Source organism: Acipenser ruthenus, chromosome 14 (genome assembly GCF_902713425.1).
Source record: "Acipenser ruthenus chromosome 14, fAciRut3.2 maternal haplotype, whole genome shotgun sequence".
Taxonomy (NCBI): domain Eukaryota; kingdom Metazoa; phylum Chordata; class Actinopteri; order Acipenseriformes; family Acipenseridae; genus Acipenser; species Acipenser ruthenus.
Window position 1 is genome coordinate 14,417,720 of NC_081202.1, and position 15,551 is coordinate 14,433,270.

Here is a 15,551-nt window from a genome sequence, read left to right on the forward strand (position 1 = left end):
CAGCTTAAGTATTTAATTCATTTAGCTTTTTTGAAGGGAGGTTCAATTTTAGGTTACCACTTTTGTTCAGCTGATGGATCCTTTAAACCATTTTTAACTATGCTTAACTGAGAAGTAATAGAGCACAGACTCTGAAGCGGTCAGGCCAATGAAATGGTACTGAACTCTAACCTGGTGGCCCTCTTCTCCTTTCTTCCCAGTGATTACATTATCGAGGAGAAGACTGCTGTCCTGCAGAAGAAGGAGAATGAAGGCTTTGGATTTGTTTTGCGCGGGGCAAAAGGTATGTTTTTTATGTATCATTATTTTAGTGCAACATGTGTATTACAGGAAGTTTTGGTGCTAGTCCTCCCATGCTATTCTTCCCATAACTCAACACATACCTGGAGGGATAACCCTCAAGGAAAAAGGTGTTGGTTTAGCCACCATACTCATCCAATGTTTGCTTGACAATAATACCAGTTGTAATTGTGTCTTTGTGTAGAATCACAACTGAAACAATCATAGACAACAGTGACTTGCTGTTCTCTGGCTACAGTCATTCTGTAGTCATTACAATTGCCAGTCAATTGGGCAGCGTTATCTATGTTTTATTTTTCATCATCATAGTGTAGCGTGCATGGGGGAAGGCAGCAGTAGGGCTGGTAGGTGACGTAATTGCACACAAAGACTTAAGCCCAATACACGCTCCTTGCAAGGGAGCCGGCTCCTTTGTACAGAGGTATCGGCGCTATGCTTTAGAGTGAGAGGTCCGGGGTTCGCGCCCGCCCTCCGTCTGTGTGTGGATTACCTCGTCCTGTGTGATGCGCCTGCCTGCGGGAACCAAGATCGCTACAATATTATTAATAATACTATTGACTACTATTGTATCCAGTCAATTTACAAGCTCTGTCTGTTGTATTCATTTTGAAATGAGAACGCTGGCTCAATTAGGATTGGCACACTCATAATTCTGCAAAATATCACGTTAGAAACCTGCCAAAATATAATCTGGGCAGGCTCAACCCTCCAGCTCATCTGCTTGGTGTGTGATTTGCACTTTGCATTTGGTGGTGCCATCCTGTGAACGAGACAGAAATCCATCCTTCCATCTGTTACGCACATGTTAGAAATCTTACCTATCATCTCAGTAAAGAGCAAGGCAGCTGCTGACCCTACTGCCCTGGCGTCATTCCCCCATAAAACTTCAGTTTCCACCTCCAGCATAAGTACTTAAAGTACCATCTTGTGATGAAAGTATATTCATGTTTTATCTTGCTAAAGAAGATCAGGGATAAATTGAAGTTTTGGCAGTTTTAGTATAACACTTTTAGCATGATTCTCTTCAACAGTTTTTAATTTTGTATTTGTTTCTTTATATCAGATTTTTAAATGTGCATCAGAAAGCTTTTAAAAGGCTTAAGATCACGTTTAACTTCAAATACTGTGTGGTGTAATTGCAGCATTACCTACAACTTTAGCCTTGTGGCATTTGACATTTTGCATGTGTCAGGATTCAATACACTAAAGCAAAATGTATATTTCATCCCCCTGGGGCAAAATGTCGACTAGCTCCCACAGAATTAACCCAAATGCTATTTGTTGACATTAATTGACATCATCTGGGATGCTTACTTGTGCAGGGTGCCAGGTAAGACCTGACAGAGAGTCAATTAGTTGGGAGAAGAGAGCTGTCTGTCCGACTGATTGACTACTTTGATAAATGCCTGTATGAATGCCAGTATGAATGCCAGTATCAATAGGGAAAACTGATTAAGCTCTGATGAATGCAAATGGAAGATTACTTTATACAAAAAATAATTTTCAGCTATGTAATTGATCTAAAGTGTTGACTAAAGTGCTATAGATTGATTACACTGGGATATAATGTGATTAAGATTCAAACAGAACCTCCTCTTGCTGTGCAGTAGAACGTGCTGTAATCAGGCCCGGCTTGTTTGCTCTCTTGAAAAACTCTTCCAAATCCTTATTTCAAATCCTCAGAAGTGAAAAGTAGTGCTTGTAAAAATTAAAGTCAGAGCAAATGATCTTTTTTAGAAACACAACTAGGGAAGTGACATGATTGACTGCAGTGTAGAAGTCCAAGAGCTGTTAAGTTAGTGGAATTTATAATGAGTGACACATCAACAAGTGAACACATATGGGGTCTTAAGAATGAAGCCCCTCATACTGTATTGTTAATATGGTGTGATATTTTAATACTGGCTTTATACAGTAGGTTTGATAATGGGATTTTCTTTTTATCCAACATCACTTTGTACTTTGCGCCATTGTATGTTGACAAAGGGATTGCTGCAGACTGCACTTGTCTCCTCTGCAGCAGTCCATGTGGTTAACTCAGAGCTCTCCAGTCATCAACAGCACCAATATTCTTAAAACACGCAGAATATACCTTTTTCATAAATACAGTATCTTGCACATTCTTACACATCTTACACAGTATAACACTGTAAGCAATTTCCAGTGATATAGTGTCTAGCTTATGTACACTATGGATGTTACATTCAATATAAAGTGGTTTGGCGTTGAAGACGGGACTCCGGCAGGACCCACCAGATTCCTGCAGTACGGGAAAAAAAATGGCGTTAAATTTTGCGGGATGGGATGGTACAGGAGTGAAGCTCACAGGAACGGGCGAGACTGGGAAATAAAAAAAAAAAAAACTCTCAGGATGGGCAACAACGGGATTTACGCTTCCTGGAATGGAAAGGAATGGGACTACTCTGCCACCAGCAGACAGGAAGAGTGTTTTTTTTGCTCTTTAAAGTCGTAAAAGAGCCTATGATATGTAACTTGACTGTTACCATAAACATACAAAATAATATTAACAGGTCTCACTTGAACATATAATCACACTAAACCAAAACAATGAATCAAATAATACCAGGAAATACACAGAGGGTGATCTCCATTTCCTGGTGTGGGGCTAGGAGACTGTGAACTCAGTCTACTCAGTCTCCTTGCATCTGCCAGTATGGACAGCAACAGTGAAAGTGAGTAGCTTAATTTTATCAGTTTCAGACACCTCTTACAAATGTGAATTATGTAGTGATGGATCTGATGTAGAGAGACAAAATAGGGATTGTCTCCTGTATCAATTCGAGCCGTATGCCTCTAAATCAGAAGGGTCAAACTCGGAGAGAGACTCCGACAACACCAACATGGACGGACCAGAGGGACAGCAGGTGTCCGCAGAGAATCAGTGTCTTGGCAACACGGAATGGTTAATAAAAACCTTTACGTTTAACATAGATTGATACTTAAAATATTTCATATTACCCATAATTTGGCCAGAACAGCTCCTTTTTTTGGAGCTACTACTTTGGCGCTACATTGAAGGGGTATGTATAATATTACGATTTTTATTAAATAAATACATGATGGATACTCCCTGAACGTTTATGAAATATTGTTTCAATAGCATGTTTTTTTTTGTTGTTTATTTTTTTTAATGAATTAATGGTTTGTAATTCTGTATTTCACAGATAGTTTATTGTGGCATTGACATACTAAAATCTCTGAGTCGGGTTGCTTAGTAACCGATTTAGAAACTGAAACTGCCGCACAAAACTCTAAACAGTTGTTTTTATATTACCAAATTTATATATTACATCATTATATTGGACTTTGTGCTTATAAAGACCCTGTGCTTGCACTGTATTTTTTTCTGAAAAAACAAAAACAAAAAAACAAATTATTAGTAGTATACCAGTAATGTTTAATGCAAAACCCTATAAACCTCAATTTTATACATGAATAAGAAAATATCTGTACCTCTAAACAATAGTTGATCTCTGTTTATCACGGGATGGGATGGGATGGGATGGGATTTTTTTTGACGGGACAGGAATTTAAAAAAAAGAAAAATTTATGGGACGGGAAAAATTTGGACAGGACAGGATTGGAAATGATTACTCTTTCATGGGATGAGATGGGACAGGAACATTTTTGACAGGACAGGATGGGACAGGACTGAAGTTTCATTCCCGTATCACTGTAATATATATATATACAGTGGCGTGAAAAAGTATTTGCCCCCTGTCTGATTTTCTGCATTTTTGCACATTTTTCACATTGTATTTGGTCAGATTTTTTTGTGGGTTGTAGTAGTCTGAGAGAAAAAATGACACCACAGTTTGGTGCTTATTTCATTTATTTGGTGTGCAAGGTAATCAAACATGCAATCTTCAGGTGTGAAAAAAGTTATTGCTCCCCCCCTTAGTTAACTCAACCCAGTTAAAGGGATAATTAGGGTCAGCTGTTTGAGTACTTTGGTTAACAACCAGGCCTGATTTGGGTCAGCCCTGCCCAATATAAATCTGACTAACTTTGGCCCTTACCATCAGAGTGAAGTTGTCAGCACACAGGTTCTAGAGGCACATCATGCCACGAACAAAATAAATTCCTGAAGACCACCGGAAAAAAGTTGTTGATGCCTATCAGTCTGCAAAGGGTTACAAAACCATTTCTAAGGCTCTGGGACTCCACCGAACAACAGTCAGAGCCATATTGTCCGAATGGAGAAAGTTTGGGACAGTAGTGCATCTTCCCAGGAGTGGCCGTCCTGCCTAAATCTCTCCAAGAGCAAGGCGTAAAAAGTCACAAAGAACCCTAGAACAACATCCAGGGATCGGCAGGCCTCTCTCGCCTCGGCTAAGGTCAGTGTTCATGACTCCACCATCAGAAAGACACTGGGCAAAAATGGTATTCATGGCAGAGTAGCAAGGCGGAAACCATTGCTCACTAAGAAGAACATGAATGCTCGTCTCAAGTTTGCCAAAAAGCACCTGGATGATCCTCAACAGTTCTGGAACAATGTTCTATGGACAGATGAGTCAAAAGTGGAACTTTTTGGCCGTCATGGCCCCCGTTATGTCTGGCGAAAACCAAACACTGCATTCCACAGTAAGAACCTCATACCAACGGTCAAGCATGGTGGTAGTAGAGTCATGGTTTGGGGATGCTTTGCTGCATCAGGGCCTGGACACCTTGCCATCATTGAAGGAACCATGAATTCTGCTCTGTATCAGAGAATTCTACAGGAGAATGTCAGGCCATCCGTCCGTGAGCTGAAGCTGAAGCGCAGCAGGGTCATGCAGCAAGACAATGATCCGAAACACACAAGCAAGTCTACATCAGAATGGTTGAAGAACAAGAAATTTAAAGTTTTGGAATGGCCTAGTCAAAGTCCAGACCTAAACCCCATTGAGATGTTGTGGCAGGACCTGAAACGAGCAGTTCATGCTCGAAAACCCACAAATGTCACTGAGTTGAAGCAGTGGGCCAAAATTCCTCCACGGCGCTGTGAGAGACTAATCAATAACTACAGGAAGCGTTTGGTTGCAGTTATTGCTGCTAAAGGTGGCGTAACAAGTTATTGAGTCTAAGGGGGCGATTACTTTTTCACACAGGGGAATAACTTTCTTTAATAAAGAAATGAAATATGTATCACATTTTTGTGTTATTTGTTCACTCAGGGTCCCTTTTTCTAATATTAGGTGTGTGTGTGTGTGTGTGTGTGTGTGTGTATATGTAGATTGTGTGTATGTATGTGGTGTGTGTGTGTGTGTATATATATATATATATGTATGTATATATGTATATATATATATATATATGTGTGTGTGTGTGTATATATATATATATATATATTTAGATTTGGTGTGCTCTAAAAGGGGCTTGATATATCTAAAATGGAGTCAGCCACATGGCCTTGTAAAGCAATAGTGGACCGGCCAGTCTGAGACAATGGGTCTTTGCCTGTGTAGTCTACATGGCACCTGATTGACCTGTGACCTGCTCCAAACAGTCTTTGCTGATTGGTCGAATTCAAATGGAACTGCTCTGTTGATTGGGCAAAGGGTCAATCCATTCACCCACCAAAGGGTAGGACTTAAGTTATATAAACTAATTCACAGCAAGTAGAAAGTTTGTACTTTACTGATTTGATGCTAGGAACTAAAGACTGTACCCGGAAGCAGGCTTGAATGCTTTAATGATGAAAATGTATTACCATGCATATTTATACTTGTGAATAAAAATCATTTTAAAGACAAAAAGGAACACAGAATTTTAAGACTTACGCAAGCTGCGCCATTTCTTACAATCACGAATGCTGTGTTTTGTCAGGGGAAATCTGTGTTTTGTTACAATTTAGGTTTTGGTCATCATGTCCTAGTTAACTTGAAAAACAGCAGTTGCATTTCAGTTCCTCGACAACACATTGTTGCAGTTCTAGTTATCCAGTCTGGTATGGTAACTATAGTAACGCAAGTCATTGCAAGTGTATTAAGATATAGTACACAACAAAAGGCATAGCAGCTGTTCTACAATATGTAGAGCACTGATGTATTTTGAGCATTTGCAGTGTTTCTATTTGTTAGTGCCTTACGGCACTACCTGTTCATTTTTCCTGTGATTTAAAGGGTACTGTTCCCCTGGATTACAGAAAGCATCATTATTCCTGTTGTGTGTGGGATCAATACAGTGTAATAAACTGATTGGCAGTCACATGTTTCTTTTAAAGAATTTGTCTGACCAAGTAGGACTAGCTATAAAGCACTACACCACAAGAAGGAGGGTGTATATTATCCTTACAGGTTGCATGTAATATGAGATACATATTATTTACTCTTATAGTACAGTAGAAACTTACCTGTAACACTAACGAGATGGCATGGGATGGTGGGGTCGACAGCACACTCTAGTCCTTATTTCATGCTTACATTTTGAACCTGTGCGATCTTACCTTCAGGTGTCTTATCTGTAGCGATCTAAAATGTCTGTTATACTCTATCCCTTGCATTGTTTGTTGATTTCAGTAAGAATTTTACAATTGACTGAAATTCTAAATGCTATTGCATTAAACATTTAAAAGCATGCCAAGGGAGAGTATTGCAATGGGATTACAGTGTGCAGGAGAGCATCAATTAAAAGGTATGCTATAGCACACTATATTGTGCTAGTTCGCAGTATGCTATGGTCAAGTCAATTGAAAAGTTGTGTTGTGTGCTTGGTCCCCCAGCGGAGACACCTATTGAGGAGTTTGCACCTACCCCTGCTTTCCCAGCACTGCAGTACCTGGAGTCTGTGGATGTGGAAGGTGTGGCCTGGAGGGCAGGACTGAGAACAGGAGACTTCCTGATCGAGGTATAAAAAAATAAGAAACCAAATGGAAACGGACGGGCTGAGACAAATAGCTAGACACTGGGCAGCAGTGTGGAGTAGTGGTTAGGGCTCTGGACTCTTGACCGGAGGGTTGTGGGTTCAATCCCCAGTGGGGGACACTGCTGTTGTACCCTTGAGCAAGGTACTTTACCTAGATTGCTCCAGTAAAAACCCAACTGTATAAATGGGTAATTGTATGTAAAAATAATGTGATATCTATATAATGTGAAATAATGTATAATGTGATATCTTGTAACAATTGTAAGTCGCCCTGGATAAGGGCGTCTGCTAAGAAATAAATAATAATAATAATAATAGACACTGTCCAATTAATATAATGTGCTACCCATGGTACCTTTTTATAAGGCAAAGACTTACAACATACTGTATTGTGCTTACAACATCTGACTTGTATTGCAATTCTGTTGTGCGTTAGTTAAATGTATAACCTTTTCCCTTATGTAAGTATTAAAACATTTTCAGATTAAGCAGGCCTGGAATGCTTAAAATAGTGATTTATCTGTAGCAATAATTAATGTGGTACAGATTTATACAGAGAAAACAAACACAAATGGGAACATGGGTATTTTGGCTTGATTCCTTTAATGTGTAAAGGATCGGATAGCACCAAGACAACTATCCACACTTTCTATCACTTATCACCATGACAACACTTAAAAAAGAATTCCGGTAGGCAGTTTTGGATTTGTCATTTCGTTTATAAAAAGCAAGCTTGTTTGTCTCCTCAATTATTTCATTTGTCTATCTTATCTGTCTGCAGCTTCTATATGTCTGTCTCCCAGTGTTGACGATAAGATTATCTTTTTGTCCTAAATGCATTATTTATTTATTTTTGCTCTAAGACCTATGTTGGGGAATTTAAACAATCTATTCAATCAACAATGCTTGCTTTGTGGGGCAATTACACTTTCTCACAATTAAGGCTGTTAATTAAAAACGGGTAACAGCATGTGTCTGTTGTTGCTGTCATAATTAATTCTCGTCCTTCTCACCAGCTACAAAGCACAGCGACTGCACAATACTCTATAGATAATAGCAAATAAAAAGCGACCCAGTTCTTGTGGTAAATATTTATTTGACTCTTTTGGTACTTCCTCAACACAAGAATAGTAATGGAAGGGGAGCCATAATAGATGTAATAATACAGAAAGCATATGGTTAAATGAAAAGGTCAACTGTATACTAGCCAATAGAATTATAGAAGTGTATGCACCTAGGATATTTCAGTGTATCTAAGCAACCGACAGTAGCACAAGCTCCACCCATGGAAATGGCTCAAAAGTGGTACTGAAAAAAATGCAACTAATAACAGAAAAGTACCATACTGTAAGTTATATTTTATCTCTTTCTGTACTACTCAAATCCATCCAATTCTGCATGACTGCATTGCTTCTACACTAAAAGGGAAACAGCTGCCAATTTATGTTGCTTTATAAATGATCACTACCAACCCCCAAATCTTCACTTTTATTAAAGCTTCTCTTTCCCCTTTCAAAATCTCAATGTTGAACTCGCTGTGATTGCAGCTTGTTGGTAACCAATCAGACCTTATCTAATCACAATGAACCTGGATTACTGTCTCTTCCAGGTGAATGCCGTGAATGTGGTCAAAGTGGGGCACAAGCAGGTGGTGTCTCTAATCAGACAGGGAGGGAATCATCTGCTCATGAAGGTAGTCTCAGTAAGCCGGAAACCAGAGACAGAGGAGGTGGTTCGCAAGAAAGGTAAGGACCAAACTGCAGGATCTGTCCTGTTCATATCAGGTTCTAGCAAGGCCCTGTCAGGAAACACTACGACACAAACATGCCAGCTGGTTTCTTAGGTGGAATTCACGTAAGCATTCCCCTGAGGGGAGCTTTTGTAAATATAGAATCAATATGGAAACTATATATACACACTACCGGTCAAAAGTTTTAGAACACCTCCATTTTTCCAGTTTTTATTGAAATTTACGCAGTTTAATGTCTCAATGTACTCTGAAATTAATGCATAGAACAAATAAACAATTGGAGATAAAAAAAGAAATCATGGAATCGTTTTGTTTAACAAAATTTAATCTAAATTTTTGACTCATCAAAGTAGCCACCTTTTCCAGATATAACAGCCGAACACACTCGTGGTATTCTCTCTACAATGGAAATCAAATACTGTTCGGAAAGTTCTTCCCAACACTGTTGCAGAAGTTCCCACAAATGTGTTGCACTTGTAGGTTGCTTTGCTTTCACCCTTCTGTCCAGTTCATCCCAAACCAGCTCGATGGGGTTTAAGTCTGGAGACTGTGCTGGCCATTCCATGATTTGAAGCCTACCGTCTTGTTCTTTTCTTCTAAGGTAGTTCTGACATAGCCTGGAGGTATGTTTTGGGTCATTATCTTGCTGTAGGATGAACCCCTGACCAACTAGGCGTATACCAGAGGGTATTGCATGGCGCTGCAAAATGCTGTGGTAGCAGTTTTGGTTCAGGGTGCCACTCACTCTGTGCAAGTCGCCGACTCTGGATCCAGCAAAAGAGCCCCAGACCATCACGCTTCCTCCTCCATGTTTGACAGTTGGTGTCACACACCGAGGAACCATCCTTTCGCCTACTCGACGGCGTACAAAAACCCTACGTGATGAACCGAAGATTTCAAATTTTGATTCATCGGTCCATAAGACCTTCTTCCAGTCTTCAGTAGTCCACTGGCGGTGCTTCATGGCCCAGGCAAGCCTCTTTTTCTTATTTTGCCATCTTAGCAATGGCTTTCTTACTGCCACTCGACCTGTCAAACCTGCAGCTCGAAGTCTTCTCTTCACAGTTGAAACTGAGACTTGCTTACTTCGACCAGTGTTAAGCTGTGCTTGAAGCTGTTGTCCTGTGAGCCGCCTATCACGCAAGCTGTTGACTCTCAGAAACTTGTCTTCTGATTCTGTTGTGGCTTTGGGTCTGCCAGACCTCTTCCTGTTAGAGTTTCCAAGTGCCTTTTGATGGTGTAGGAAACTGTACTCACTGACACCTTGGCTTTCTTTGTAATTTCTCTAAAGGATAGACCTACACTTTTAATGGTTATAATGGTCTTTCTGTCTTCCTTTGTTAATTGCCTTTTTCTCACCATTATGAGAGAAATATACTACTTCCTGCAGTACAATACTGTCCAAATAATGCTTAAGAGGGTGTAGTAACACAGTCTGATCCAACACTGCTTTTATACAGAGGGGGGGTTTGTAAGTAATCAACAAAAGTTGGGACACCTGTAGGAATTGTTAGCATCAACTTTCAAGGCTTAATTTACTTCCATTGCTGCAGAACAGCTGTAAGTTGTTAACCCATTACTTGTTCACTGAAAAAGGCCTTTTTGTATAACTCTGAAATGTACATTATTTTTCAGTTTTTGGTAACCTAAACTTTTTTTTTTGTAACCTCTGGCAGTTTACCGCTTACCTTTGTACCATTTCAGGTTATTTACTAGACTTGAACTGCTTAAATTTCAATAAAAACTGGAAAAATGGGGGTGTTCTAAAACTTTTGACCGGTAGTGTGTGTGTGTATATATATATATATATATATATATATATATATATATATATATATGGGTGGTTTAATATATAGTTTGAAAGAGGGCTAACTGCAAATTATTTGTTTCTAATTAAATGTCATAGTCCAAAGAGTTTGTATATGTTTATATATATATTGTAATAGACTCACACCTCTCTGCGGTTTGTTGCCCCTTTAAAAACACTGACCCAACACACAGAAATTGATTTTTGAAGCGCGGTTGCGCTATTTTTAATGAAAACACAAAAACAAAATTAAACAAAACAAACACCTAGCTCTCTTTGAGCACTAACTAAAACAAAACAGGAACCTAAACTGACAACAGGACAGCTAAGCTGGTTCCCTGTAACAAAACAAACTAACAAAACAGCACACACACAAAAAGGATTCACTCTACCTTTTTCTTTTTTTAAATTACGGCTGTACCCACACACCAGCACAGTCGGGCCTCTGCCCTCTTCAGCAGCCACCCAGAGCAGACTGACTGCTCTCCTTTTAAACCCTGCACCTGGCTCCAATTTTCAATAGTAGCCAGGTGCAGGTAATGATTAATAATAAAACAATTAACAAAAATAATTAAACAATTAAACAAAACAATTAACAAAACAATTAAACAAGACAAATGTGCATTCCGCACATGTTTTTTCTGCAGAGAGGTTTTAGCCCCCTCCCTGCCATCTCACAATATATATATATATATATATATATATATATATATATATATATATATATATATATATATATATATATATATTGATTTAGATGGGTACTGGCATTTAACTGACATCAATTTACATCCCAATTTACATCCATGCAGACATTATTTTATTTTATGTTAAACTTTATAAAAATATGTTATTGGCCTAATTTAAAGGAAAGGGAATGGGTATAACTATTTAAAAAATCAGGCCACTTAAAGAGGCAAAGATTAGGGATCAAGAAACAAGTAGCAGGTCATATCAGTGTCATAATGATCAAAATTGTCCCTCAATGTTTGGTAATGTTGTTTAATAAGCGAGTAGTTAAGGTGTTAATTACTTCATTATTCTTTAGATCAGTTGATTGGATCCACTATACAGACTACTAAGATTGCAAGTTAGTCAGTTTGTGCAAATACTGTGTGTTATATACAAGGTGTACAGAGTACTTGGATGACTGTATTCTGTGCAGTATCCTATGGTGTTATTGCCAGGGTATTATGCAAGAGGAGCATCATATACAAGGGATGTAACCCAAGTCTGCCATGTGTGCCATACATAAGATAGATTGCATGTCATATTATGAAAACAAGCTAGGTGAACTTCTGTTTTTCTATGCATACTGTACTTTAAGGTCACCACAGTCTCTGGTTCTGGTCCCACCCCCTTTGCACCCTGCTTTAAAGAAGTAGAGGCTTGATGTTAAGGGAGTGTCAGAGGCCCCCTTTGCTCCAGCACATGTTATGCACACGTTTTGCAGTTGTTCATCTTCTGGGTCAGAGTGAGTCAAAGCAGAGATTGAAAATCTTAAACTACACTTGAAAATGATAACTTCAGCTACAGAGTGATTGGGATAGGAATGAAAATGGAACTAATGTCAAGGACAGGTATGTAAGCATTTGTTCTTTAGTCCTTTGTCAGCAGAATGCTTTATTTATACTAAGGAATTTTAGTCGATTCGATGACTTACCACTGTGCCTTCAATGACAGATTGTTTTTCTTAATTAAAAAAATCAGCTCTTAACCATGATTGTTTTTCACAACCACAATCCTCTAACCTCAGCTTAGCTGCACCCTATTTGTCTTATTTTGTTAGTCCTCAAACACCATGTAGTGTATAGATAAGAAGGTTATTAAGAGATAAATGTAGCACATTCCTCTCTGTGCTGAATGCACACAGGTGGATATAGACACTGGAGCAGCAGAATACCTGACTTGTGTACTCTGGTCTTTTGGGGAACACATGTCAGAAGGGAACAAATCAGGAGCTACCTCTTTTATTATTACTTAGATTCCATTGTTAATTAATAACCAGCAAAACATCAGCTTCCTCCAACCGGATTAACCCAAAAAGATGGGAGAGAGGTAAAGTAGGAGAGAACGAAAAGGAGACTTTCATTCAGAAAAACAAGGAGAAGAAAATTTATGAAAAACTGCAAAAATGTACCAGGCATACGCTGGGTGGGTATTAAATACATTTTTAGAAGTGGGGAAAAAAGATTTGGAACTCTGTGGGGAGTAAAATACATTGGCTTAGTTTTTAGTGGTTGGTGTTTTTTTCTGTTTTTTATTTTTCATGAGATTAGAAGGACAGGTGTAGGGGTAGAGTTATGGCAGGTGGATTTTTTAAAGGGAAAAAAACTGTCATATCGAATTTGTAAAATAAATGAACAAAAAAAAAAAATTGGTGTAGTTCCAGTTTTATTTCCTAGTGCAGCTGGACTTTTGATAAGTTGATTTTAGAGTTCAGTGAATTTAATTTTGTTTATTGTAATTTATGATTGATTTAGTTATCTACAATATGTAGAGCTGAACAGGAGACTCCTTTTGTCAGTTTTAGTGAATTATCTAAAGAAATGAAGACAAATGCTGTACTAAGTAAGCCTGGAGGAAGAGAAAAGCATCGCAGAAGGCACCCAGCTTTCAGCAGAGGCCCCTGCAGTGACGCTGTTACCTTGCTGTGTTTGAGGTCAAAAAACACCACGTCTGACCTGGATTTCTGACACTTGCCTGCAAATGAGTTGGAAGCCCTTGTGTGCAACTTTAGCATACTAGCTGCTGTTGACAAGAAAAACCTTTGGAAAGGAAAGTAAATATAATTCAGCTGCTTCAGGGTAATTGAATGGGTCCAGTCTGGACAGCGTTTACACTGGCTTTAGATAATCAAAGGGTAAATTCCTGGAAATCTGAAATTCAGGATGATTGCTGTCTTTGGCTACCTGTGAACAGATCTGTCTCAGTGAACCACTTGGAGACCAGCACAGGAACAGTGGGTGCATTGTAGATTATTCCTGTAAAGCTTAAAGCCTGACAATATGTCCAGTTTGCTTTGATGACGGAGCCAGATGGATAAGAATGGCATTCAGCGTGGACCAACATAATTATTCATTGTGTGGAAACATTGCATGGAGTTAATCTGAATTTACTACTGAAGTTTAATGAACACGAACAGAAAGAGTAAAACAGACATTCGTTTCATGGAGCATCATCTTTTGTATAACTTACTGGTGTTGGGTTTGCTCCACGTTTACCCAGGACAGACAAAGACAGTTGTTACATCTAAAATACCTTAGATTTATTCTCAAAGAAAAAAAGGTTTTTCCATTATAACATGCAATTATACATTATAAGGATTCCAGTCAGACTATTAGCACTAGTGGAAGACAATTTTACTCATTAAATTAGTGGTGTGCTAATCTTTTTTTAATTGCTGTTAATTTTGTATTTTTGAAACTCCAGTCCTCAGGAAACTGACAGTGTGTGTAAAATCCCAAAAGGATACACGGTGCAATTTCAAAACTGTGTTTTCATACAAGCATTTTTTTTTTATCTGCCACCCCCGACACTATATAATTCTACTCCCTATTACAGAGTGTTTGTAGTGAGGTGCTCCAACCCAGGCCTCCCTGCTGCCCAAGTTACCATGGTTACTACAATGACTGTTTGAATTCAGCATTTGTTAGGGCCTGGGAATTCTCTCTCTCGGTCTTTCACTCCTACCTGAATTGTGCTGTGGTTGACAGATGCACGTCTTATGAAACCGGCTTTAAAACAAAACAGCACATTAACAAAATTGGAATGCCTTTGACCGTAAACAGTCTTCTTGTAATGTTATTTTTTTTTTTTTTAATCGCCATAGATATCGTTTACATCTTTGATCTAACACTTGACAGAATTGCTATGCAGCGTGTAGTCGAGCGAAACATCAAACATGAAAATGGAATGACAGACAGGATCTGTCTTTTAAATCTTTGCGGTTAATATGGATGTAGGTTTTACTATCCTGGTCTCCCAGGGCCACATTGACAAGCTGCTAGCTGACTTCAGGGACCGTATCTGTTGCCTTAATTTTGTATTTAATGGACAGATAAAGCTTTAAATGAAGAAAGTGACTGGGATAGATTGATTACTACAAGTCATGTAAAGTGAGATAACTTCACAACTCTTTGTATACAGTGTTAAGCCATATGAAGTTTCTTTTCAACATAAATATAGAAGTATGGCCATACACTGAAGATTTTTTTTGTGTGGTGTTCATTGAGAATTTAAATCATGAAAAAAACTGCCTCAACACGGAGTCTTAACAAACTGCTACAGCAGTGCGAGTCATCTTCCTCCCCGGAATACGATGAGATAAAAGCTGTGGAGAAAAAGTGGCATCTCCATGTCGGCAGCGCTCGGAAAATCTTGGGAAGGAAGTCCAAAGTGTCTTCACTTTTTATTTCAGCTCCCCCACCCCCTAGGAGGGCACCTAGCACCACCCTGACCCTGCGCTCCAAATCTATGACAGCCGAGCTGGAGGAACTTGGTAAGCCACTCAGATTTGTTTTACTTTCTGTCGTTTTAGTAATTATGTTGCATGCTCAGTGACTCTGCATTGAAAAGAGGAATGTCTTAAACTAACCCTTTAGATTCTTGTTCAATGTCTTTTTTTGTTTGTTTGTTTTATTACTCGGAACTTGAAACATAAAGCAAAAGATTCTCAAAACATTTCAATTCAGATCACCAGGTTTTTCTTTTCTGCAAGGAAGAAACAGAAATTATAACTTAAAATAAATAAATAAATAAATAAATAAATTTAAGACTATGCAAAAACCCTGAATTACATAGCTGAATTGTCTATTTTTAGTTTAG

The 15,551-nt window shown here is 38.7% G+C and overlaps 1 protein-coding gene across 10 annotated transcripts in view; it reads left to right on the forward strand.

Annotated features, from left to right (window-relative positions):
* Positions 1-15,551, forward strand: part of LOC117419752 (SH3 and multiple ankyrin repeat domains protein 3-like) — a 276,153-nt gene that overhangs the window by 240,184 nt on the left and 20,418 nt on the right. For all 10 annotated transcript variants that reach the window (XR_009307250.1, XM_058985907.1, XM_058985911.1 and 7 more), the window contains 4 exons: positions 201-283; positions 7,025-7,149; positions 8,777-8,912; positions 15,145-15,225. Coding sequence is in view for 9 of the 10 variants with exons in the window: in XM_058985907.1 (XP_058841890.1) it covers positions 201-283; positions 7,025-7,149; positions 8,777-8,912; positions 15,145-15,225 (425 nt within the window). In the remaining variant the exon portion in view is untranslated. The remainder of the gene's footprint in view (positions 1-200; positions 284-7,024; positions 7,150-8,776; positions 8,913-15,144; positions 15,226-15,551) is intronic.